The 27,737-nt window shown below is 32.9% G+C and overlaps 1 protein-coding gene across 1 annotated transcript; it reads left to right on the top strand.

Moving 5' to 3' along the window:
• The first annotated feature begins 230 nt into the window (after positions 1 to 230).
• Positions 231 to 25,699, top strand: LOC143051014 (uncharacterized). Its single transcript, XM_076224086.1, has 3 exons — positions 231 to 368; positions 21,852 to 21,920; positions 24,076 to 25,699. Exons 2-3 carry the CDS (start codon positions 21,881 to 21,883, stop codon positions 25,041 to 25,043), a joined length of 1,008 nt encoding a protein of 335 aa, XP_076080201.1. The 5' UTR covers positions 231 to 368; positions 21,852 to 21,880; the 3' UTR covers positions 25,044 to 25,699.
• Positions 25,700 to 27,737: the final 2,038 nt, after the last annotated feature.

Raw genomic sequence — 27,737 nt, 5'->3', positions numbered from 1 at the left:
TGGGTTATTCCGACATATATTGTTATGTACATTTCACACCCTGAAACGTATTCTTCACACAATAAATTTATACGACCTTATACCTTTGATCCGTGAATACAAGAGGGTTATCCAAAATGATAAATATAAGAAAGGTTATCCAAAATTTGTAAGTATGTAAGAGTCTTTGAAGTTTAATTAAATTTGTTAATACTGAAATCTTATCAAATGAAGGCAATACCCTGAGAATGTGTTATCGGACTACTTTTAAGGTTCTGTGATAAGTAATCGATGAAGTATTTTTACAATACTATCAATGATCTCAATAAAAGTAAGAGGAAGGATACTTGAAGAATTTTAATTATTTGTTTGGGAAAAGTTTACTGAAGGTATGTTTCTTTTATTATTATTTTTTTAAGAACTCTAGATTATATTTTGTTTTCTTCTTCGGAATTAGTTTTTTAATAGGAGGAACAAGGAGGAAAGGATATAAAATACTTAAAGAATTTCAATAATTTATTTCGGAAAATTGACGAAAGATATGTTGTTTTAATTTTATATTATTTTGAGAATTCTCTATTTTTAAGCATATTTCGTTTTCTTCTTCGGAATTAGTCTTTTGTTTAGTAAATTACTGTAAGAGGAAAGGATCCTTGAAGAATTTTAATTATTTAGTTAACGAAAAGTTTATTTCTTTTATTTTATATACAAGAACTTTGTTTACGTTCAAAAAACTTTTTTTTTCAGTATTTGCTTTTCTGCCCTTTCTGTGAAGTTAACTAAATGTATGTTTCTTTAATTTTATCATTTTTGTTAACTACGTTTTCAAGATTTGTTTTTCTTTTTCGTAATTGGTTTAAATGTTTTTAATTGTTAAACATCATAAAGTTGATAGAATAAGCTGATATTTCCTTCAACTAAGGATGTGTTTGGATATACGCCTGAGGCGTCCTATGGTTACCCATAGGTACCTATGGTTTGATATTTTGTGTATAAAATATCAAACCATAGGTACCTATGGGTAACCATAGGCCGCCTCAGGCGTATATCCAAACACCTGAGGCGTCCTATGGTTACCCATAGGTACCTATGGTTTGATATTTTGTGTATAAAATATCAAACCATAGGTACCTATGGGTAACCATAGGCCGCCTCAGGCGTATATCCAAACACCCCCCTTATATCATGATAGAGTAAAATTTAGAGTAAAACAAAATCAATTAATGATTTATTTTTACAATTCTGCATAAGGGTATGTCGAAAATTGTAATTTTTCTTATTCGATGTCACTGCATTACTGTTGAAGACAATTCTTGTAAAAAGTAGATTCGGAAAACAATCTTTGTAAAAAAAGCGTTAGTTTTCTCGTTTGAATTGTTTTGCATTGTCATTTCGGGGCCTGTTATAGCTGACTATGCGGTATGGCCTTTGCTCATTGTTGAAGGCCGTACGTAACGGTGACCTATAGTTGTTAATTTCTGTGTCATTTTTGTCTCTTGTGGAGAGTTGTCTCATTGGCAATCATACCACATCTTCTTTTTTATATTGAAAGATATTTTTGTGTTTTTTTGTTTGGATGTAAATGAAAACACAATATAAGACTTACAAAAGAAGCAAGGAAAATTTCTTGTATAGCTGTTCTTCGTCAAAGATTGTCTACCAGATATTTAATGGGTCAAAAACGACCTGCGACCTCTGGGCTTTTTAGAGGCGACTTCCGACCTGAGGGCCTTCTAAAAACAACCTGCGACCTGTAAAATTTGAAAAAAAACGACCTCCGGCCGACTTCCGTTTTCTGTGTTGGGAAAAACGATCTGCGACCTGAACATTTCACTTAAAAACGACCTCTCGACGAATTTAAAAGCGACCTTGCGACCTGAGGGGTACCCTGTGGGAGCCTCATTTAATGATACACTTATAATACAAATACCTTGAAGCAGAAATAGGACATCTGCTATGTCATCGACTTTAGAGGCATTCTTTCTAAATGTTTACCGGGGCTTTATTGTTCTTTAATGTAAAAAAAGCATCGCGATTTCTATAGCTAATATAAGGATAAGGAGATGTGGTTTGATTGTTGGTTCATTGTCAATGAAACAACTGTTCGTCAGAATCCAAATGACATTGAAGTAAGTTTTTGAAAGGTTCTGCTTTGTGTTTTTCCTGCTTTTGATGCTGTTCTTTAATATGTTTGATTAAAAAAAAAAAGTCCAAATTTTGAGTTTAAAAGTGGAAATTTCGACTTTTCAAAAAGTCGAAATTTCAAGATTTTAGACAGTCAAAATTTCAAGCGTAAGTCAAAATTTAGAGATTTGAAAAGTCAAAAATTCAAGTTTTAGTTAAAATTTAGAGATTTGAAAATGAAATGTCAAAATATCGACTTTGAAAAAAAAGTTCACTGCTAATTTTATATATATGTCCCTAATACGCTTCCGTAATTACGCGATGGGATATTTTTACAAATTTTTCACCAAAATTCAAGGAAACTAATCTCTCGAAGAAATATTCCATACTGATTATTTAACACCAGTTTGTTTTTGATTAATGAGTTTGAATGTACCTCTGATAGCTTTTGCACTTCTTATATAAACGATAGAGATACAAATTTTGTCTTGTTATAGGACATCTATGAACCCTATCAAAGAGGTATTGCAATAGTTCTTATCTTGTACAGAGCGGATTTCATATGTCTACCATTCGATGAGATTTTATCCATGTTCGATGGCATTCAATATCATAAATACTAGGCGTAATCCATCTTCTGATTTAACGTAATGTCACAAAGAATAAGACTTGTACAACGAGTATCTTTGTTGACTCCAAATACATAAAATTGAGAATAGAATTGGGGAATATGTCAAAGAGACAACGACCCGACCATAGAGCAGAAAACAGCCGAAGGTCACCAATGTGTCTTCAATGCAGCGAGAAACTCCCGCATCCGGAGGTGTCCTTCAGCTGGTCCCTAAACACATATGTATTCTAGTTCAGTGATAATGGACGGCATACTAAACTCCGAATTATACACAAAAACTAAAAATTTAAGTAGAATATCATAAAAGACTAACAAAGACCAAGGGCTCCTGACTTGGGACAGGCGCAAAATTGCAGCGGGGTTTAACATGTGTTATGAGATCTCAGCCCTCTCCGTATACCTTTAGCCAATGTAGAAAAAAACAAACGCACAACAATACGCACAGGAAAACTCAGTTTAAGAAAAGTCCGAATCTGATGTCAGAATATGAAACAAAAAAAAAAACAAAAAAAAAAATGACAATAATAAGCAGTTACTGACATGCCAGCTCCAGACCTCGATTAAACTGATTGAAAGATTATGTCTTCTTCATATGAATATCAGGTACAATCCCTCTTGTTAGGGGTTTAGTATTATACCATCATGAAATATATGAGAAGAACATAACCCGTGTCATGCCAACAACTGGTTTTAGAATAAATGTGTTTAATTCCGATGCAAAGACATTATAAGTAAATCTATATTAAAACCAAAATATGCAATCTTTAATGACCTGACAACAGTATCGTAACTATATTCCTTCTTACTACAAATGTAAGTCTGTTTAAAGGTTCTGTTAGCTTTTGAGGTGAATACTGACATTTTCGTGCTTTGTAAAGAATATTGCCATAAAAACCCTGGTGTAATAACAGTTTGCATTACTTACTTCAGAAGGTACTGTAAACCTATATATTTTCGATTTATATCCGAAACTTTCGCGATTAGAAAAATAACGCGAATATGTTAAACTTGGATCCTTCCTTGTTAAACCTCATCAAGTAAATTTGAAAATCGCGAAATTAAACAGCCGCGAAGTGCACTGGAAATGGTAAAACGCGAAATGAAGTGTTCGCGACAATTACATTGATGTAAATTGAAGCCTGTTAGAATGCTACTGGTTTATAGTATTAGATAAATACTAGTATATAGAAACATGTTATTGAAACACTCTTAAAGCTGGGGTCACACATTCACGATTTTAATTGCCGTCCTTGATAGGACCATTCCCGATTAAAATTTGTCAAAAGTCTGAACAAGATCCTGTGAATCGTTCATGGATATTCAAACTTTTATTAAAATTTAAAAGAAAAAATTGAATCATGACAACAATCAGATATTGTTCAGGAAGCGTAGATATTCAACCGTTTACAAGCGAATTTGTACCAATAATCCCATTCTCAATCCGCCTCTAACCCGATTTGTATATTTCGCAAGGTAAAATTCAACCGTGTCTGCCACGACTGCGTCCCGATTCTACCGAATTTAATCCGACAGAGATCAGACAGTGACCAGACGGTGAACCAACACTGACGGAAGTTATCTGTTCGAAAACTGTCGGCATACTCAAGATGATGGAACATAATCCTATCACGGTCCGCTCTATCGTATTGCAAACGGCTTTATCGGGTCTCAGTCGTATTGTATTCTGTAATTGTCAGCACTCTGACATGGGTATCATTGACACATTTCGTATTAATAACGGGACTGTTCCGGAACGGCTTCGACAAAGACGGTTCGCAATCGACAAGATCTGGATGCAATCTTGCATGACTCAATCGGCAGAAAAAAACAGCAATAAAAAAATGTTCCAGATCTTTCCCGTCTCCACCGGACACCGTCCAGAAAACATTGAACACGGTTAGGATTTTAATCCAATACATCAGAATCTGTCACGACATGGTCACGCTTGTGATCCGAATAGACAAAATCAGCTGAGTTTCCCCGAATGTTACGGAAAGCACCTCACTGTCGAGGTGCTTCGCCGAACTATCCGAACAATTCCCGACCCGTAGGAATCTGTTACGAACCTAAACGACTGCGTTCAGACAATGATAGGACATTCCAGATAAATGAGGATAGTGATCCAAGTTTTTCACTGTTCATGTCTTATGGCTGTCTGATCTCAAACGGGAGCAATAATCGGCAATGTGTGAACCTCGCATTAGGGAAGACCATTTAATTTAACTTAAATTCAGTTAAGGAGGATTTTGAAAGTGAAATTCTGACCTTGTAAGACAAAAAATAAATAACACAAAATGAACATGAATATTCTGCAACACGAAATGCAGGAAACAATTATGAACAAGAGTCAAAATGACAGTAAACCGGATTCTTTAACATTTATTTGTGTTCTGGCATTTATCAATATTACAAGGACCAAAACTCCTAATAGGTAAAATTTATGATTATCAATATCAAACTTGACTTCCATGTTGTCAACAATAACAACATAACTAGATAGAAAATGACCCTCTAGCAGGACAAACAACCGTAACTCCTGAACGGTAAAAGTCAAAATCGTCATTATTGAACTTGACCTCCATTTTGTTGTCAGTAACAACATATTAAAATTTTAAAAGGTTTGGTTGAACGGTTCATGAGTAAATGCACGGACACAACATTTTTTAAACTTTCAAGAACCGTAACTCCTGAACAGTAAAAGTCAAAATCGTCATTATTGAACTTGACCTCCATTTTGTTGTCAGTAACAACATATTAAAATTTTAAAAGGTTTGATTGAACGCTTCATGAGTAAATGCACGGACAACATTTGGTTGCCGCCCGGTCGCCCGGCCGCCCGCCGTACATCCCCAAATCAATAACCGACATTTTTGACACAAAAATCCGGTTAACAAAAGTGCAAATCACTTTTTGCGCGGCAAAGACTTTGAAAATGATAAGCATCCGTAGCAACAAATAAAAATCAACTGAAAATCAATCTGAAAAGAATTCTCTTAGTCCCTACATATTATCAAATGATTATTCTCACAAGGGGAAGGGGTGGGGGGGGGGGGGGGCTGGCTGACATAAAAAGGGGGGCTCCAGTTATGCTTCAGTGATTCCTTATATGAACAAACAAAATTTTTCAACGAAAGGTTTGGGGGCGCCACCCTGGGTCCGCCTATGCCTCTAAACAAATAAAGAACATATAGGTTAAAGAAATAGTCTAGTATGTGCATTTAAGGATGTACTTAGGTGAGGTTTTGGAATTCGTGTCAAATGTTCGGACTCCTTGGTGTTTTGCCATACATTACAAAGTAAAATATTTTGCCCCATAACACCCATTTATTTTTTCACATAAGACTTAATAGCACATGAAAGGTCATTTACCAAAATTTTAAAGGATTCTTGATTTTCTTTCTTTTGTTTTGAGATCCAAATAATACCAATGCAAATATAAGGTAAAAGTCAGAGTCAGCCTTTTCAGCATATTTTAAATCTCAAATATCTCGAAAAGGAGGTCCATGACCTATCAATATTTTTAGCTTATTTTTTTCCTTAAAGAATGCTCTATCAGATTACAGTATCAATTTTAAATTCTTAATTTATTAATTTTCACCTAACCTCACCTTAGTACATCCTTAATAGATATATAGATAGATAGGCGTAATACCACCAAATCATGGTAGGTCACATCCGGTTGTATCGGTATACGAAAATAGGTCGAAAAGAAAATATTCCTTGAATTTGACAGTTGAAGGTAAATAGTCCAACATTTTATTGCAGTAAAACGCTTCTGGGTCATAATCATAGGTGTTAGGTATTTCAAAGCACCATTACTTTTTTTATTTCGGGTTTATATCGAATATTTTGGAAACTTGGGGTTACATGGTTACTAAAGCTTGTACACAGGTTCACTTAATGATAAAGGGGGAAATTTGATTGGTTAACTTCCAGTGATGGTTATTTTCTTATACATTGTATGCAATGAATTGTTATGTGATTTTTTTTTTCTATAATACTGTACAGGATAAAACTTTACTCATGCCAAGTATTTCTTTATTTGAAACAAAGATAATTTCTGCACAATTGTTTGAAAAGTGCAAATTTAACAAAGACTAATAGGGGGAAATCAATGGTGGTATTACACGTAAAGGAAGATGTGGTAATGTGTGCCAATTATCCAATTATCCATCATAATTAATTAATTATTCCATCATCATTAAGTCATAATTAATAAAAGTAAACACTATTATAAGTCAGTGTACGGTCTTCAACACGGAGCCTTGACTCACACCGAACAGTAAGCTATAAAGGGTCCCAACAAATTACTAGTAACATGAATAACATTGAATACATTGGCGGATCCAGGGGGTGGGGGTCCAGGGGTTGGAACCCCCCTTTTTTGGCCGCTCAATGCATTTGAATGGGGACATATAGTTTGAACCCCCTCCTTTTAGTCCTGGGTTGGGAACCCCCTTTTTAAAATGGCTTGATCCGCCCCTGGGACATAGAATTTGTCTATATTTTTATACCAAGCGTTTTCAACCCAGGTGTAAAATGTTAAAAGAAATGTAATGCATATGTGACCGTGACATTAAACATATTAAGTTCGATACTTGAGGGAAACTCAAAAACTTCTGTACCTCAAAGCAGACATTAAAAACATCGTGATTCGTATATGTATCAAGGTCATTTTGACTTGAAAAAGCAAACACGTTATAGAAAACCTTCCGATTATAATACGGAAAAAATAAAAAGTAAACAGTCAGATAGATAGATGCGTGCTCAAATTCTTTTAGAATTATTTTACATAATTTTATACCGCGAAACTCACAGACATGTTTATTTCTATCTTACACGCTGCACAGCATATTGCTGACTTAAAAAATGCAATTTCAATTTTACAGTAGGAAATGTATATTAATTTAAAAAATGTTGAGACAGAAGTCTTTTAAATAGTATATAGTTTGTCTGATTTGTTTCCCTCCAGGAGTTTTAAGTAGTGGAAATTGAAATTAAATAATGACTGTGTTTTCAGACTAGAATTACAATCTTAGCAGTTTGCTACCTTCAAAAGGAAATTGAGAACACGGCTGTGCATTAGAATTAAACTTGAAATCACACTGTTCAAGAAAAGATAGCACTAGTGCTGATAATTGGAAAACTATTTCCATCGTTTGTAGACATAAACAAGACATTATTCCATTTACAGTTGTAGAAAATAGGTCGGTGGAAATTGAAAACGTGTTGTATTTGTCATTTTTAAAATATTCATGATTTTAATTAGTATTCCTTCAACTTTAGTGTTCGTTTATATACTATCCTTTTACTGCATTTAAAACAAATGAGACTTCGAATGAAAACGGAAACAACAGCTTGTAGAACTGACAAAATTGAGTTTTCATAAGGTTTCTGGTCACTTCATTTGAACGAGATAAAACCGTTTGCTTATCCCTCAATTGTGTCATTTCTACGCACTATTTTTACATCGCGATGACCTTGAGGTCATTTCGATGTATTGATATCGCCTAGATTTCCATTATAGAAATTAGTTTTGGGTTTGTAACCGATCTATAAACATGATACATACGCGTACATAAACGAGTGCAAAATAACATTCCTTATCGTTTGATATAAATACATCTCTTCAATGAATACTGATATTTGTTTACAACATAAATTAATTATGTAGTTAGATATATTTATATATATATACTAGTCAACAAAAGAAACGATACAAGACTTTTTTTCAAATTAAAGATAAAGTTTTCCATTCATTGGACCAATATTGAAGGTAGTAATACTTAAACATTATGGAAATATAAATCCGTTAAAAAATTTTTTTTTTTTTTTGCTTTCGTGACGTTTTTTCGCGATTTTTTTTTTTTTTTTACAAAATTTACATAAAACGACAATTTTAAAAACAGAAGTTCCAACTCATGATGCCAACCGCTCATTTAAAGGTAAAGACAGTGTTTGCCATCAATTTGTTTTTAAAAATCATACAGTTTCTTTGTTTATTTGCTAAGCAAAGTTCGGTCTCACGAGAAATCGTTCAAAATGTATACATTATCAACTGATTTACCATAGACAGTATGTGTAAAGTGATATTCAAAAAGCGGTAACAATCTCAAAACTAATCCAAAAGGTTCCAAATTTACTGTGTGTTGTTTTTATATCTAAAGCATTGATTTGAGACGAAAATAAAATTTTTTTTTTTTCATTTTTTGAGATTTCAAAAAACACATTTTTTTCCAAAAATTTGAAAAAAAAATTATTCAACCCATTAGTTACAATTTGAAAATAACTTGATTAGCTTATTGAATAATTTTAAACACATTTGAAATTTTGTTTAGTGCTTAGAAAATTATGTGTCGATTTTTTATTAAACTTTCCGCAAAACTAATTTGCACCCTATGATCATTTACACGGAATTTAGATACTTTCCAACCTGTTTTGATTTTCATTATCATAATTATGTGCATACATTGCAAATGAAAACGTTTTAAAATAGTGTATCTCATTTTGTTTTATATTTAACACTTTTTGATAAATTGTATTTCAAAGTCGTGTATCGTTTCTTTTGTTGACTAGTATTATAAGTAAAAAATTTGTAAGGGTTCCGCGGAACACAGTGTCTCGCCTATTTTTGCTGTAAATCACAGGCTCAACAACAATGAGGAAAAAAATCAATAAAAATATTCCTCTTGTTACTATTTTATGATTGTAAGAAAATCTAAGTCCATTTGAAAGTAAATTACAGAAAAAAACAGAGTAATCTTTTTACAAACTTTACTTCTGGATACAATCTTATGATCATAAATAAGGTTATTTCCAAGTTTGGTACAAACCCAGGATAGTATAAGAAAGTTATTTAAATTTTAAAAACTTTAACCACAGAGTGAATGTAATGGTTCCCTGCAGAAAAAACTAAGTCCATTTATAAGTAAAATACGGAAAAAATTGAATTTTATTTTTACAAAATTTTCTTCTGGATACTATCTTATGATCATAAACAAGCTTCTGTCCAAGTTTGGTACAAACCCAGGATAGTTAAAGAAAGTTATTAAAATTCTAAAAACTTTAACCACAGAGTGAATGTAATGTTTCCCCGCAGAAAAAACTAAGTCCATTTATAAGTAAAATACGGAAAAAATGGAATTTTATTTTTACAAAATTTACTTCTGGATATTATCTTATGATCATAAACAAGCTTCTGTCCAAGTTTGGTACAAACCCAGGATAGTTTGAGAAAGTTATTAAAATTCTAAAAACTTTAACCACAGAGTGAATGTTTTGTTTCCCCGAATAAAAAACTAAGTCCATTTATAGTAAAATACGGAAAAAATGGAATTTTATTTTTACAAAATTTACTTCTGGATACTATCTTATGATCATAAACAAGCTTCTGTCAAAGTTTGGTAGAAATCCAGTATAGTTTAAGAAAGTTATTAAAATTTCAAAAACTTTAACCACAGAGTGAATATTTGTTGACGCCGCCGACGACGCCGACGACGACGGAATGTAGGATCGCTTAGTCTCGCTTTTTCGACTAAAGTCGAAGGCTCGACAAAAATCATTAATAACACCAATGCACCGGTACCGAACAATTGTATTAAAGCATGCGGAAGAATATCTCAAAGAACGTTTTGCGACAATACCGGCAAGGACTGGTAATTCTGTTATTGTTTTGTGGGAAAATATGAATGACTACTCGTATCCACATGATCCAATCTTTTAGAAAAATCGAACGTTTACATAAAAGTGTCCACCATTCACTTGCATCGCACTATTATTAGAATATAGTAGAATAGAATGATAAATAAAAATGGATGGAAATCATATATACATTTAACTGTTATTTTAATATGATATAAAACAAGAAATCAGTGTATACTGATTTGTATCACTACAATATATTAGTTATTACGGCGAAGTTGAATTTCCTGTCATTTATTCATCATCCACGCACGAACTTGTCTCAGAAAAAAAAATATCTCTGTACATTAACCGCAGTTTCACATAAAGAGATCTGTGATTTTTTTCTGAGACAAGTGCTCAAGACCATCCACAAGAACTTGTGGTCATCCGATGTTCAGTACTTCAGTACTTTGATTAATGGTTCTTATAAATGTCAAGCGTATCTTACAAACGTAAGCTATGTTAAATTGTATCTATTGATGGTCAATTGTTTATCAATCTAATTAAAAACCGATCTCTCATCGCTCCTGTTTATGATATGTCGCGTGGGAGATCTAACGAAACCCGCTTTGAGGTCACATGTGGTCTTTTGGTTGCCACAAGTTCATACCAAGTACTTGAAAACTGGCATAGCAGGTCATAATTTATCGGCATTTAGGAGAGATAACCAAGCCTAAGATTAGAATAACGTGTACTTTCTTTTCAACTACTAGTATTACCTGGCATTGAAATATCGGTCGAGCGTACCGGTTGAAATGTCAAATTTCCAATTGATATACTAGTACTAGTGATATGTGTCCATCTATCCAGAAAGTTAACCAAGATGTGGAATTCTTTCCCTTAAAGGTATCGTAAGAGCCGTCAAATTCGTCACGTCTGAGACTTTCCAGTCTTTTACAACCACTCGCTCAGAATCTTTTCTCACATTTTAAAACTCGTGTAATATTTAAATTGAAACACTCCAAAGTGACATTGGAACATCTAGTGATAAATCATATAGTAGATAAATTTTATAAATTCGATTGTGAAAGGCCATAGTGTATTTCATTATTAAATTAATCAAGATATATTTGATCCATTTAAACCATCCTCAATTCATCAAATACTGAAACATTTGAATATAACATATATTCCTTTTCAAGTTATCGATTTGTTAAATTAAGGAAAAAGTACATTCGAAAGCAACAATAAGTTTAGAGATGACTGGACTATTCTGTCACTTTATATGTATTATACATAAAAACAGAAGATGTGGTTTGATTGCCAATGAGGCAACTCTCAACAAGAGACAAAATGAAACAGAAATTAACAACTATAATAGATCATTGTACGGCCTTCAACATTGAGCAAAACCCATATCGCATAGTCGGCTATAAAAGGCCCCGAGAAACTAACGGCCTTATTTATGTACAAAAAGTGATCGAAAAACAAATATGTAACACATAAACAAACGACAAACATTGAATTACAGGCACTGAACAGAATGTGGCGAGGTATTATAACTTATAATTTATAAGTTCTTGTTGTGTTTCGACTGATAAACTGAATGCATTTTTATTTCCATGAAAGAGTACTTTGACAAATTGGATACCTAGTTTCTTTGACAACCAGCTGATCTCGGTTTGTGCTCGACCATGTTCTCTGTGAATAAAAACAACACGACAAACTGCAAAAAAAAAAACCCCAAAAAATCCAACAACAATCAAACGAAACATTTTAAACAAAATGCTACTCTACCAGGACACACTATTCTGACTCCGAGCCAACCGGTCTTTGATCATACTCAAAAATACTGTGTAGCGGATATGCAGCAAATACCAATTCGCAAGTTTTTTTTTAATTTGATCTAATCGGGATTTATCTAAAGCAACCCCATTCCACTCTCGGGGGCGAGCATTCTACCACGAGACCACTAAGTCGGTTCAGATTGAAGTCAATACGAGTAGGTACATTTTCCAAAAAGCTTTCGGATTGATTGGTCGTTATTTTGACTTTGATTCTATTTTATCAGAATAGAACATAATGGGCAGAAGAAAAAGCATACAAGATAAAGAGAACAATAGAACATTAAATTAATATTAAAAATATAAAGAAAACCAAAACCAAACCGGCTTAAATGAATTGTATCGTATATAGGATTGACGGCAGAGGCGGATCCATAAATTTACATAAGTGGGGCCCACTGACTGACCTAAGAGGGGGCCCGCTCCAGTCACGCTTCAACGATTCCCTATATAAGCAACCAAATTTTTTCCCAAAAAGGGGGGCCCGGGCCCCATCCCCCTAAATCCGCCTCTGATTGACGAACCTCCATCCTGACCCCCATCATATAATATGACCAATACCGGCATATTGTTAAACACAATAATTACAGAAACTTATTTTCAATTATGTAAGGGTTTTTTAGTCGTTACAAATGCATAAAAACACCTGCAAGTCTGTCAGGCAGCTGGTACTTTGATAGATTTTACAGAAAATAAAAACGATTTTGATGATGTATTGTTAATCTATCATTTATGTATAAAATAACAAAATGATGTATGGTTGTTAATGATGTAACTATCTGTAACCTTCCAAATGACTTAGAAATGATAACACCCGGTCTTCAACAATGAGCAAATCTCACACAAAATTATTCTATAAAATAAGGAATTGATGTTTGGTTGTCACTCAAATAACTACCCATGACCGTTCAAAATGACCGGTGTTATGACGTAGAAATTATTCAAGGTCACTGCCCGGCCTTCAACAATGAAAAAATAGTATTCCGAATAGCCAGCTTTAAAAGAGAACTACGAAACCCTGTAAAATGCTGGACGTTCGATCGACAGCACTGAACTTTTGATCTGCAGCGCTGGACTTTTAAAACTCTAAAGCGCTGGACTTTTTTGAATTAATTTCTCTTATTTTTTCACATTTTCTGACCGGTGTGAGAGAAATATTTCTCATCACTAGTGAACTTTCTGTTCTCAGCAAATCATTGGTTGAAATTAAATTATGACGTTTTTAATTGTGTAGCCGACTATACAGAATTGATTTCACTCATTGTTGACGGTCGTACGGTAGCTTTTAATTGCTTACTACGCATATCATAGATAGGCGCGGCCAGCTGTCTAAACGTGATTCTGTACATGTGTTTTCGCTGAAATGTTAACTTCCATGTTTGACCTAAATTTAAGAAAATCGTGACCATATTTCAATGAAGCTTCTTTTCCTTTTTCCATTGATAAAAAACAAAGCCATGTGTTATGCCCTTAACCGAAATCGACCAAACGTGTTGACTGAGCACCCTACTTTTTATTGTGATTCAAAATTCAACTTTTAAAAAAATTGTATCATCTTTTTATTTCAGTTAATTATTCTGATGTATACTACGATATATGTTTCTACTATTGAAGTGCATATGTTGACTGTAAGCTGTTGTATAGAATTGACTTCACAGCACGGTGGAGCTCGGAATATCATGTTTTTGATATGAGGGTCTTGGTGAGAGTTTTTTTTTTTTTTTATCTCTGTTCTTTATTTTTAGGTCGTTTTCTCTTTTTGTTACACTTTTTGCTTATTATTCTCTAACTTTTACTTTTTTGGTAGCCTCCGTCCCCCCTCCCCCATCCCTCCTCCTGAGCCCTTGGTCATTAATCTGTATTCCTAAATTTCTCATTTTTTTTTATCTCTTTTCTGTAAATTTCACCCTGAACCACTAAAAAGACTTTATGTAAAACTGAAATAAAATTTACAAATTATGTACATAAATAATTAAGTTTAATTCAACTCCGGTTTTTACTTGTTGTTTTGACTGACCAGAGGACGCGCATACCATTGTACATGTAGCAACCCAACAACTTCAATGTATCTCCGTAATACGAATATCTTATTTCATGTACATTTCAGTTTTTGTTTATTCCTTTTTCGGCTATATCAGCTCTTCTAAGTTTATATTAGATTTTTAAAATCAAAACATTTTTGAATCTTTCAATCTGAACAAATCTCTAATTTAACAAATTCGGATGCATTTCAATCACAAAAGGATTTACCATACTTTTATTTAACTGAAAATCATTTCACTTACCACGTAAATCAACGAAACAAAAGCCGGTATTTATTAAAACTAATAATAATTTTATATATTTGAATTTTTTCATCGTAAAAATGACAAGTTTTAATTCACATAAGAAAATTTATTGAAGGGTCAATTAATATGCAACACTCTATAAAGTTTTATTGTTAAAATAAATTGAATTGAAAGACCACGATTTTTATGACGTCACGAAAATGCTAGTTCTTTATCTTCACAATATTTATCCTTTTAAACATTATAGATCGTATATGCAACACTCTATGTAATTTTTTGTTTTGTTTAAAACAAATTGAATTGAAAGACAACGATTTTTATGACGTCATCGGAAAGTGCGATCTTTGCCGTCTTCACAATATTTATCCCTTTTAATATTATAGATCGTAAGAAAATGCATTTTCCTTATTAACACTTTAATATGTTATCTTATGATTTTATTGAAGCTATCGATCAAGTATTATTAGCGACACGCGTAGTCTAGCATTTATGATTGATGGGTCCTTTACGCTAAAAGCCAGTCAGATAAATAGCCTCGCTTTGATAGTTTTAAGAGGATCTGATTTGGGTCCTTTAATTCTTTATACCTTTAATTTAAAGCCATTTTTCTCTATTCTTAATAAATTTTGCCTGTTCTTCTTTATTCATCATATTTCAGCACCTCATTTTTCTCTATTCATTATTTTTTGCCTGTTTTTTTTTTAATTATTTATGTTTGAAGCCCTTTACTCAGCACTTTTGACCCTTATTCTCTATTCCTTAACCCCATCCTGACCCTCTTAGAAGAATATCGAACATTGAAAGTACTCGTATTTGCTATGTTTTCAATTTATCTTCAGGTCTTTAATGTTCTTAGTATATAGTAGGTGGTTTTGACTCTTTACTAATGAATTTGACCCAGAATTAATTACATGTTACAGTAGTTGACTTGTTAATGCAGTTAGAATACGAACTGTAACTCTGAGTTTCCTTCGCTATTGCAGTAGAAAAAATAAAGGTTAAGGTGAATTACATGTATGAAAGCCTTTCAATATTCTAACCCATTGGTATTGAGATAAATATGCCGTGTTATCGTGATTAAAAATAACATGGTCACTAAGTTATTGAGAGAGGCTTACCATCGAATTATATAGTTCGAGTAAAAGTTTGAATTAAAATGTCATGTTAAAAATGTTCCGATTCATAGTTGGAATCAAAATTATATTTCAAGTTTGAGTTCGAGTAAACTTTCGAGTTATTCTTTGATAGTAGACTTCGAGCTACTAGTGAAGCCGTATACTTAAATACAATTCCCCATAACACGACAGAAACATCAGATCTGGTGTTAGCGCTTCTGTGTTTGCGCAGATATACAAATAAGTAGATGTGATATAATTGTCAAGAGAGCAACTGGTTAACCAAATGACCATAGGACGAGTATGTTCAGAAAAATAGGCCACTGTAAGGTCTGATACAATGAGTAAAATCAAACTTCAACTCAAAAGCGAAATAAAAAACGGAACAGACTATACTCGAACTATAGGTCGATGCGTAGCAATAATTCGTCAATTATGGATCGTTTGTCTTATTGAAATAATTAAGCCAATTGTGTCATACAAATTTGTTATTTCTGTCGATATCTTTTTTCCTGTTACTGGGAGCAGTCAATGTGAAGAGAATAAACTATTGAATACAGTCAACATGAACTGAAAACAATTTTATCGCAGCACTCAAATAATGACATGTCTTAATCATTAACAACGTCATCTAAATAACAAAAAGTCATCTTTATAGAATTATCTTGTTTGACAACACAGTACATAAATAGTCCATAAATAACGTTTTATCAGTACAAACAAATTATAATTATTGATTATTGACCAATCAGATTCTGACACAAAATTTACTGCAGCATTTACGTAATAAATGATGCAAAAAAGTAAGCATTGTGCAATATTTTACACATTATTTTATCAGAACAAACAAATTATTATTGATTATTGACCAATTAGATTCTGACAATAAATTTACTGCAGCGACTGCTACGCACTAAATGATGTAATATTGTATTTATCTGCAATATATTAAGAACTGTTTACGCAAAACTATCCTTAGAAAAATGACACAATCGTTTAAGTTACATCGAATAATTATTAAAAAAAATCTACAGATAATTTAAGGGACGTTTGTAAACATGAGGGTCAGAATGGGGGTTATCAGAATAGAATATAATGGAAACAATTATAAAGTATATTAAATAAAATTGATCCCAAACAGAAATGAATACAGAAGTAACATTTTTTTTTTAAATATAAAGAATTATAGAAAATTTGATAAAAGATAAAGAGAATACCGAAAAATGGCACCAATAAAGACATTACAGAAATGAAGGAACCGTCATCCATACCCTCATGTAGAGATGACGCAGTTGACATAATAAATCTATTGTCTTATGGCGATATCAATGTGTTTGCTATTGACTTATTTCTTCAGATTGCGCAACATTAATGAGAGTCGAACTATACATATCTCAAAAGTCAAAGACATGGCTCAAAAACGTTCTTCAGGTTTTTTGCAATATGTTTTTTTTAAAGCTTCAAATGAATATTTTTCTCTGATAGTACAAGGTAATTATAAATAAGGCATATTCTTGGATCCGAGTACACAGTTAATTCGTAGTGCAATTCTTTTAGACAATACATGAAAATTTTAAAAAAATCCCACCTCCGCTTTCTCAATAATATTTTTACAGTGTATTGTTCTATTTTTGGGACAATTTATATTAAAATTATAGAAAACTTCATCGGCTCTAACTCAAAATATTGACAATTTTGTGTTAAGGAGGCTCGCGGGTACAAAAATTTCAGCAACAAATTAAACATTGTTTTTTTCATTACAAATTTTATTTATTACACTATTAGTTATTACTTTATAGTATGGTACAAAAATCACACAGACAAATCGATTCGGTTTGGTCACAGATGACTTTGAAAATGTTTATATCATTGAAAAAGCTCCAAATTATCTCCCTTTAGTGCAAAAATGTCAGTTTTTTACGTTTAAATTGGAATATCTTTTTTTTAACTCATCGGTGACCTATATTTTTTATTATTGTTTTCAAATAAGCTGTACATAAACTAAATAATTGTAAAATTTTTAGCGATTTCTGTAATTTAGTTCTTTTTTTATTTCGATATTACCAATATTTCTCCTATTTGTTCAACAGAAAAAATTGACATTAACAAAATTGTCTGCTTCTTTCAGAGGCAGATTGTGAGCTTAAATGAACAGTGACCCCATATTTTTATTTTATATTTCTGTTAGGTTTACTTTAAGATACAGTTTAATCATAGAAAAAAATAGCAAAACCCTATATTAGAAAAAAAAAGTTGATTTAGACCCGCGAGCCCTCTTCAGGGGTCTTGAAATCTTTCCGAAGTGCTAATTTTTAACCTTATTCAGCTGGACTAAATCACTTCTCTATTTTAAAACTCATGACCCAATCCCCCCCCCCCCCGCTTCCCCCCTGCTCTCTATTAGAGGCATACAACATAGAGAAACATATTTGGAAGGGGTGTACAAAAAAAATGGCAAGTAACACACTGTCCACACTAGGGACTATATTCGTGAAAGGACGATAACTGTGTACTCGGGACCATATTTTTGCTTGAATGTGTACATAATGTCCATGGTGATTTGCCAATACAAACATACAGTGTGATTTGTTGGGAACATGGCTTTGAATCGCCATCCTTGAGTCGATTTCACAAAAACACTTACTACTAAGATTTATCATAAGTATACTGAATTGTCTTAGTCGTAAGTTTCTTTGTGAAATCGATCTCGTTTTTGAAACGAATAGTATATTTGTAAAAGTAGCTAAAACAATAATTATAAAAAAAAAAACAAATAAAAACAAGACATATTTTGTATAATATGATCATACTTTTCGTGTGGTATGATACCAAAATAATCCGAAATTGTATTTGCTTGAGAGGTGAAGTGATTGAAAAGCAAGGAGAAAATCGTTACTTTTTTTTATCTCATTAAACTTATTTAAGAAAAAAATGCTTTGGTAGACGTATTTTTAAAAATTGATGTGCGAGTGTCTCATTTTCTAGTTGCTTCGTATAATTATGCAAATCGTTACATATTCTGAAATAATTCAGTGTCAATAAGAAGTATTAGTATGCAATGTATCAAAAAGAAATGATTAAAATCCATTACCGTGAATTATAAATTCTAAAGGGAGCGGCAGGAAGATGCTGTCATTATTTTATCTAAACCTTTAAAATCGATGAAATTAAACGCAGAAGTGAGTCTGGTGATTAAGACCGATTTGCTGCCGACAAGTAGTTTTGTCAGTTATATTGAATTTTATGATTTATAAAGTTTCTTATTTTTCCAATTAACGCGTCGTTCATCATTTTATTGATGAACTACATTTTTAACGGAACAATTTTATTCAAAACAAAGGCTGGTATCTGTGTCTCTATTTTGTTTACTAGAGGAAGTATTTTTCCATACTATCATAGCAATAAATTATTAAACGTGTTGTTTTCCATTTTTTACATCACTGACCCGATACCTCTGCTGGTGGGCTATCAGTCCCCGAGGGTATCATCATCTCGGTAGTCAGTGTCTCGGTACTAACATGATTTAACAAATTATACTAAGGCAGCAACCATTTGATTTTCTGGAGGGGGGGGGGGGGGGGGGGGCTATGGTTTTTTTTGGAAAAAAAAGTTTGTTTCCACTTTTTGGAGAAAAAAATAATTTGTTTTGAATTCTGAAAAAAAAAATTGTTTGTTACACCCTCAGCTGCCACTATATGTAATGCTAAAATTGAAAGAAAGAAATTGTTTTCAACTTGTCGCGAAAAAAATAGTTTGTTTTTCGCCACAGGCGAAAAAAAAAGTTTGTACAGAAAAAAAAAACCATAGCCCCCCCCAGAAAATCAAATGGTTGCTGCCTAAAATGTCCATTTATAAATTTTGAAATTATTATCAAACTAAGGTTTCAACTACCTCAGGCAAAGTTGGCTTTAGATGAATTTGGCTCTTTATTTTCGGTATTTTTGACATATAGCTCTTCAACGATTTTTGGTACTTATCCATCTTCGGATTTCAAATGTTTGGCTTTGCGCGTTCCTGATGAAGGTTAATCCAGAAAAGCGCTTCGGACGCAATAAATCATTAAACGTGTTCTTTTTTATTTTTACAAAAGATAAGAAATATATTTGAATGCACTCCAAAGTAGTCTTATTACGGTATACCGCCATCTTGGATTAACCAAAAGAAGTACACAATCGGTCTATTTCTTTGCACAAATCTGCAAATTTTAAGACAGATTTAAAATTCATGTGTTCGAGTGTTTTTTGTATGAAGAAAAATATGTGATTTATTGCATTATCTTAAATGGGTAAACAAATACCACTATATGTGTTTTTTTTAGAATCAGTTTTTCCGCTTGGCCATCAGGGGAGATAATTCTTAAAATGGCTTCCAACTGTGAATACGCGAATAAGACTAGTGTCCAACTAAAAAAATACAAAAAGGTACAATGCGCATACGTTGGAGAACAACAGTCTTAGTTTAGTATAATGTTTAATAAATATGTTGGTGATACCACTGAGAGCCTTTTCCAGATCTATAGAGAAAATAACTCTTTAAAAGAGTTTGAAATACCATAATGCTCTTTTATTCATTCTGCATGGTCGAATCATAGAAACATGATAATTCTCTATATTTTTGTTATTGAAAGAAATATTTCAAATAAAATCAAGTGAGTAGGACAGTAAATAATATTCAAGGACAAGCAAGACTCATCTGCATTGCAAAAATATGTGTACTTTTATATAATATTCCATTTGCAGTTTAATCAAACACACTTTTAATCTTTTATTTTTGATGAATTAAAAATGTATCACTCGGGCTTGCAAAACACTTCATTATGCATTACTATTTGTACTTTATATGTTATTAATTATGCAGTTTTATTGAATAAAACGCTCATTTTCATCTTTCATTTTTTGATGAATTAAAAATGTATCAGGTTGCATTAATTTCTCCTTTATCTGTATTGCTTTATACGAAACAATCCACGAAAACATAACAATTTGGTTTTTTTTCGTATTTAAATTTATAATTTAAGAGACGTCGTATAGATGTTTTGTATTATTTGATATCATCACAGTTTCTTTAATTAAAATCTGTCTACAGCTATAAATCCATTTTAATACCACACGCCTTTATTTTTTCTATAATCACTGTTTTCTTATAATTATATCTTAGATCACATAACAATCATACGGACAATAGCACATAGATTGCTATGACCAGGAACAGTCGAGTTGTCTGGTTTACTAAACTTTTTATACTTTACGACATTAAAACGACCTTCTTTACGTGACCTGTATTAATAAAATCAAAACAATACAGAACCAAAACAAAATAAACAGACGGACAATGACATACAGATTGTTTTTACCAGGAACAGTCGAATTGTCTCTGTTGTGAATTACTTTCTTTAGAATATATGTCAAAGTCTGGTTTACTAAACTTTGTTTTTATATTTTACGACTTTGAGTTTTCTTAGATTGAGTAAAAACATGATTTTTTACTGTACAAAATATAGTTAAGAAACCGGGTTTTCAGAACAAAACCATATAATTGCGGTAAAACATAGAACATAGAACTTTTATTTATTTGTAGATACTCAAATTGGTGTAATAAATATACTAAATCATATTAAATCGTAACATCACAAACATATTGACTGATTGTTGATTGAATTACGTCCAGTGGCAAGTATTACATGAATGTCCAGGACGATATAGCAAACATACATCTAAGTACATCTTTGACATTATAATAGACAACCTTTATATACTCCATAAAAATTGATAGTGTATTTAGAAATATAGCTCAATGATATATGTACAATTGAAACATAAACTTTAAATACAAAATGTTAGAACGGAATCAGTTAAGTAACCGAATCAGAATTAGTTCCGGGAGAATCATTTGTGTTGGTCAAACACATTCGTTACAACTCGGCCGATTCCATACCTTCAGAAAGAGGGTATCGGATTCACCCGAGGATTGCCGATTGAGAAGTTTCACATTCGTCACAACTCGGCCGATTCCGTACCTTCAGAAGGAGAGTAGTGGATTCACCCGAGGATTGCCGATTGATAAGTTTCACATTCGTCACAACTCGGCCGATTCCGTACCTTCAGAAGGAGAGAAGCGGATTCATCCGAGGATTGCCGATAGGGTCAAACACAGTGGACGGTTCCCCGAGATATGTCAAACCGGATAAACCAATTTTTACTGTGTAAATTTGATTTTTAAAAGTCTAACAATCGTTCTTCATTTTCAGATTAATACCATCAGTTAACAGACGTGTCTATGGAGTCGAATGGTACTAACCAAACATTATTTGCTGTCGGTAAGTCACAGCGTCTTTAAGAGCATGCTAGAAGAAGTTGACAACCACCACGATGAGAACACCAAGGTGGTTATATTTGCACTGGTGTAAAACTGATAATCATAACTGGAATTAAGATGATCCCAATATGGCTACGGCAGAAATAGGTAAAAATATGATTTACTGGTATAAAAAAGACCTTGCAACTGAGTAATTCGTGACAACAACGAGCTACATTTGAGAAAAATAACTAAAAATATTTAACCTATTTCTGCCGTCGCCATTTTAGGATCGTCGTAATTCCAGTTACGATTATCAGTTTAACACCAGTGATTGTATTGTGAATAAGATACTTGGTTGAAACGGCTGGTAATACGTTTCTTCTTGATGAGGGTCTGAATTTTGGGGAAAATGGTAGAGTGTCATTCATTTCGATAGTTTAACTATTCCTTGTTTTTTGTTAACTATTTTGTATCCTTTATATTTTACCGCCCCGTTATTCCCCATTTTTTTTTTATCATTTTGGCGTATTTTCTATATTCTTTTTTTTTGGGCTCTTTGTTCTGTAGAATTTTCCTATATTATTTTCTGTTATGACCCCATCAAAACCCTTAAGGATCGACCCTATATAGCATTTGTGATTTGCAAGAAAACAAGGATTTATATTATTTTTTTTTTGAGATTTTTTTCTATCAAAGAGAGATAATTTAATCTGAACCATGTTCAATATATAGAAAAAAAGATGTGGTATGATTGCCAATGAGACAATTCTCAACAAGAGACCAAAATGACACAAAAATTAACAACTATAGGTCACCATACGGTCTTCAACAATAAGCAAAGCCCATACTGCATCGTCAGCTATAAAAGGCCCCTACATAACAATGTTAAACAATTGTCAATTCAAACGAGAAAACTAAGAAAACGAAAGATACCAGAGGGACAGTCAAACTTATAGATCGAAAATAAACTGACAACGGCATGGCTAAAAATAAAAAGACAAACATACAAATACAATTACAGAAGACACAAATGCAACAGAGATTATAAGTTATGTGGTACTGTCTTTTTTCTAGTAGCCGTTTATAATAATATTTTATTACCAGCTATCAAAGACCTAACTTTTCAAATTAAGGATGTTCTCTCCTCTTGGTTTTGAATTGTTGCCTACTATTCGGAATCCTCTGGTTTTATCCATGTAGTGCTATTAAAATATTTTACCGCTAACTCATACTTTTGTTTCCATAATTTAATTACATATAGTTTGAAATATCATCTTTGAAAATCGTATAAAATCCTTCTTATTTTTCATCGTTTTTTGAAAGAAAAAAAGGTGCCAATGAAAAATAAATGAAAATTCTAGAGAAAATTATTCCCCGCCAAATTTTCAATGGCTTTTATCTCGAAAACGAGCACACGAACCCTTCATTTTTTGCCTTTTTTAGGTTTTTTACATGCATATACTATCAATATAAAACAGTCTTTCAAAAAGCATTCATTTTGAAACAGAGTAGCGAACATTTAAATGACTTATTTTAAAAACAGAAAATCGTCATAATTTTGCATGAAATAACATTTTAGAATTTGACAAAATATATCAATTACAAATTTGATGAAATAAAGTTGGAGCCTTGCTTCGTCTATATCACCTAATGTATTCACTATACACATGTACAATGCTTATGAATCCGTATCCATCAGAAACAATATCGACCTACTGTCAATATAAAATGATCAACTATGTTTCATTGATTTCCAGATAAATCTTTATCAAATACAGTGAAACCTGGCTTAACCGAATCCTGCATAAACCGACAACTATACCTTTTGTTAAGCACTGTGTGCGTTATGAACCTGATAAAAACCAAACATCGGTCAAAACCGAACCAAATTTAAAGTCCCGAAGAGCTTCGGTTTAAACAGGTTTCACTGTAGTTATGTTCTTACATTTTCTTAATTGGTTGAGGTATATTTATTGGCTGGTTGCGTTTAAAGTCGCGGAAGCACACACAAGCTATATCTCTGTAAGAGTTAATTAGAAATAGATCTTATATCCTATTTTTAATTGTTAGTACAGATTATGTTTTGAGAAATAACACATTCCATGCAATGTCCAGAATTATATCCATTCACAAACTGTTGTTGTTTGATTGGAAGTTTTTTTTTTATATTACAGGGCAATATCCAGGACGATGGGGATTTTGGACACAGCAGATTGTTACGCCAATTATAGTCGTTGTTGGGATTGCGGGGAATCTTGCTTCGTTTTTACTGATGAAGACAAAGTCATTCCGAAAGAAATCTTACAGTCACTTCCTGTGTGCGCTGGCAGTATTCGACAGCCTCTGTTTAATAAATCGGCAAATAACATTGATTCACGAGATGATGGTTGACAATGAAAAAGATGGCGTCTTTACGTATTACAGCGACCTCTCGTGTCAAATGTTTAGCTTTTATGAACACGTGTGTTACCTAATGTCCTCTTGGCTAATTGTTGGAATGGCGGCTGAGCGAGTTGTAGCCATGTGTTTCCCATTTAAGAAGACATTGATCAGAACTCAAACAGGGGCTATAGTGACAATAATATCAACATTCGTGGTCATGTGCTTTACCCAAATATTCCGTTTTATCATGATGAAAAATATCGGGGGAGTGTGCCAAGGCGATACATATGAACATGTAGAGTACATCAAACTTCATATTTATTTTTACCAACTAACACTAGTACTCTGCCTTCCGTTTTTACTAGTTCTCGTATGTAATACTTCAGTCATGTACCAGATATACCGCGTGCGAAAAGCAGCCGTCAAATCAAGGTCACGTGTTATAATGAGATCTCACAAATCCACGCTAATGTTATTAGCCATCGCCTTCACATACCTAATAACCATGCTACCATTGGTGGTAATATCATTTATTTGGATGGTTGCCATGGAGAACAAAGACGTATCAATGGTTATTTCCCTTTATCCTGTTCAACAGTGCGTGTCCGTTATTTCCTATTGTAACTATGGTGTTAACTTTTTCATTTATATTATATCAGGTCGATCTTTCCGATTGGAACTACGACGTATCTTCTTGAAAGAACAACTTCAAAACACCTCAGCTACCAGAACAAGAGAAGAATTTCTGCGATTGCAATGAGACATTTGAATTTTAAAGTGATTGACGTTTTTGAGACGATTTGCTAAAAAATGTTGAGAACTATATCTGATAGTGACCCTGATACAAGGGCCTAATCTGATGCATGGTCTAAGCAGTTCATCTACAGTGAACAATAGCCTGTCAACTCTAAAGTTCCAAGTTCGAATTTTGCATAGTTTTTTTTTTCGACTGATATCTTAATTGAAAAGTAGTGCACCGTTAAAACTGGTGTCGATTATACTGTCGTTAAGCACCAGCAAAACAACGGATAATTAAATTAAATTATCGTATTATCTTATAACAAAGTTTACAAAATTGCATGTGCCTGTTAAATCATTTAGCCATTACTCGACTGACTAAAGATACATTTCAATGGTTTCTTGTTGGTCGAGTAGCCAGGGCCCTGGACACAGTGTAAGCTACGATGTCACAGAGGTAGGGTTTCGAATCACGCGGAGGGATGAATAATATTTTGCTGAACTAACATTGTTGAGTTGAAATAAACATACATTCATATGGACATTATATATTAACCTTGTATGTAAATGGGCAATCCGATATAGTACATTGTACGTCTGTTGTAAACAAACTCATCATAGATATCAGGACTTAAATTTAACACTTACGTCAGACGCGCGTAAGTTTTCTAATGTTAAGACGTATTTAATTGAATATACGAATACATCATTCTCGCTTCTTTCTTTAAAACAAGTTACTAATTTACTGTTGTATACCAATATATTTTGGAATTTTATATAGCTATCAACCCAGTCATATTTTCATGTTTGTCCGAAGTGATAAATCGATGATGGTGGTGATTAATGGCACGCTTTACATGTACGCATAGTGTTTAATGTTACAAGCAAATGTTGGAGAAATATGATTTCATAAGTTAAAAGTATACACTGAATATAAAAGAATAAGAGGTGGTATGATTGCCAATAAAACAACTCTCCACAAGAGACCAAACGACACAGAAATTGGCTGCACTCAAACAAAACACTGCATACATTCGAACTGAGAAGCAACTTAATAAGACACTAAGGTTTCAACTCCCTCAGGCAAAGTTGGCTTTAGATGAATTTGCCTATTTATTTAGGTATGTTTGACATATAGCTCTTCAACGGTTTCGGTACTTATACATCTTCGGATTTCAAATGTTTAGCTTTGAGCGTTCCTGATGAAGGTAAATCCAGAAAAACACTTCGGACGCAAAAAATTATTAAACGTTTTGTTTTCAATTTTTTTAATAGTTTTTGCAGTCTGTAATTGTGAACCTCCCTTTTAAGATAAATGTATCCTACTCCTTCATGTAACAATATGACGTTTAATCTTTAACACTACGGGTTTTTTAGAAGAAACAGGATATACCTATTGTAAAAAGTAAAATCACAAAAATACTGAACACCGAGGAAAATTCAAAAAGGAAAGTACCCAATCAAATGGCAAAATCAAAAGCTCAAACACATCAAACGAATGGATAACAACTGTCATATTCCTAACTTGGTACAGACATTTTCTTATGTAGAAAATGGTGGATCAACCTGGTTTTATAGCTAGCTAAACATCTCACTTGTATGACAGTCGCATCAAATTCCATTATATTGTCAACGATGCGTTAAAGTGTTTGGCATACTTTGGTCAGACTCAGTCAATGACTGCCACACACGAGCTCAAAACGACCACAGCCCAAAGACAAAAGGAGACATCCAAGGTGGTCAACTATTTTTTCCCGAATATTTTATTATTGCACACGATGCTATTTAAAAATACGTGAATACAATTGATTACTTACAATAGTATGTCCACAGAGAATGTGCTGGTTACCTCGACCTGTTTCTTAGTATTATAATCATGGTACTAATTTATAATTTATTTTATATAATCTACACAAACAGATGCCAACAATGACAACTTGTTAGATTTACAATAACCTTGACAAATCTCACTACTAGTCTTGTTTGTAGTCTGTTCGACTGTCTTCTCTTCTACTTGATTGTCTATTATTGTTCTTTGTACCCTAATGAATTCTTTAGAAATTAATTTAGTAACGCTTCGAATACCGGGAAATTAGTTTGTTTGGTGTATATAACTCATCAATCACTTGATTACCCTTTGTTGCCTAATCTTATTAGCTAATGGATCACAGGTAACTCTGAAGGCAAGTTTGTTTCGAGTTCAAGATTTTTTCGTTTGACTTGTGAAATTTTGTCAGGAGCCTGTAATTCAGTGGTTGTCGTTTATAATTGATGGTCATATATTTGTTTTTCGTTCATTTTTTGTACATTAATAAGGCCATTAGTTTTCTCTTTTGAATTGTTTTACTTTTACGTCATTTCGGTGCCTTTTATAGCTGACTATGCTGTATGGGTGTTGCTTATTGTTGAAGTCTGTACGGTGACCTATAGTTGTTAATTTCTGTGTCATTTGGTTTCTTTTTGAGGGGGTCGGAAATGAAAGAAGAGAGGATAAATACATTTTTGGATGTTGTATTATACCTGATTTTGATATAGAAAGAGTGATTAGGTCATGTACAAAAGCGTAATTTTTACAGTTTCCGGAACATCTCTTGACTTGCCCATAGGGATGTGGATGTGTATTGGCTAAATTTGTAAGACCGATTAGTTCAATCTTTCTGAATGTTGGATACATTTTTGGGCTAGTTCTGTACTTTACACACACAAAATGTTTGAC

Source organism: Mytilus galloprovincialis, chromosome 11, assembly GCF_965363235.1.
Source record: "Mytilus galloprovincialis chromosome 11, xbMytGall1.hap1.1, whole genome shotgun sequence".
NCBI lineage: Eukaryota > Metazoa > Mollusca > Bivalvia > Mytilida > Mytilidae > Mytilus > Mytilus galloprovincialis.
Note: the sequence above shows the minus strand (reverse complement) of the source record. Positions and strands in the feature narration are given on the sequence as shown.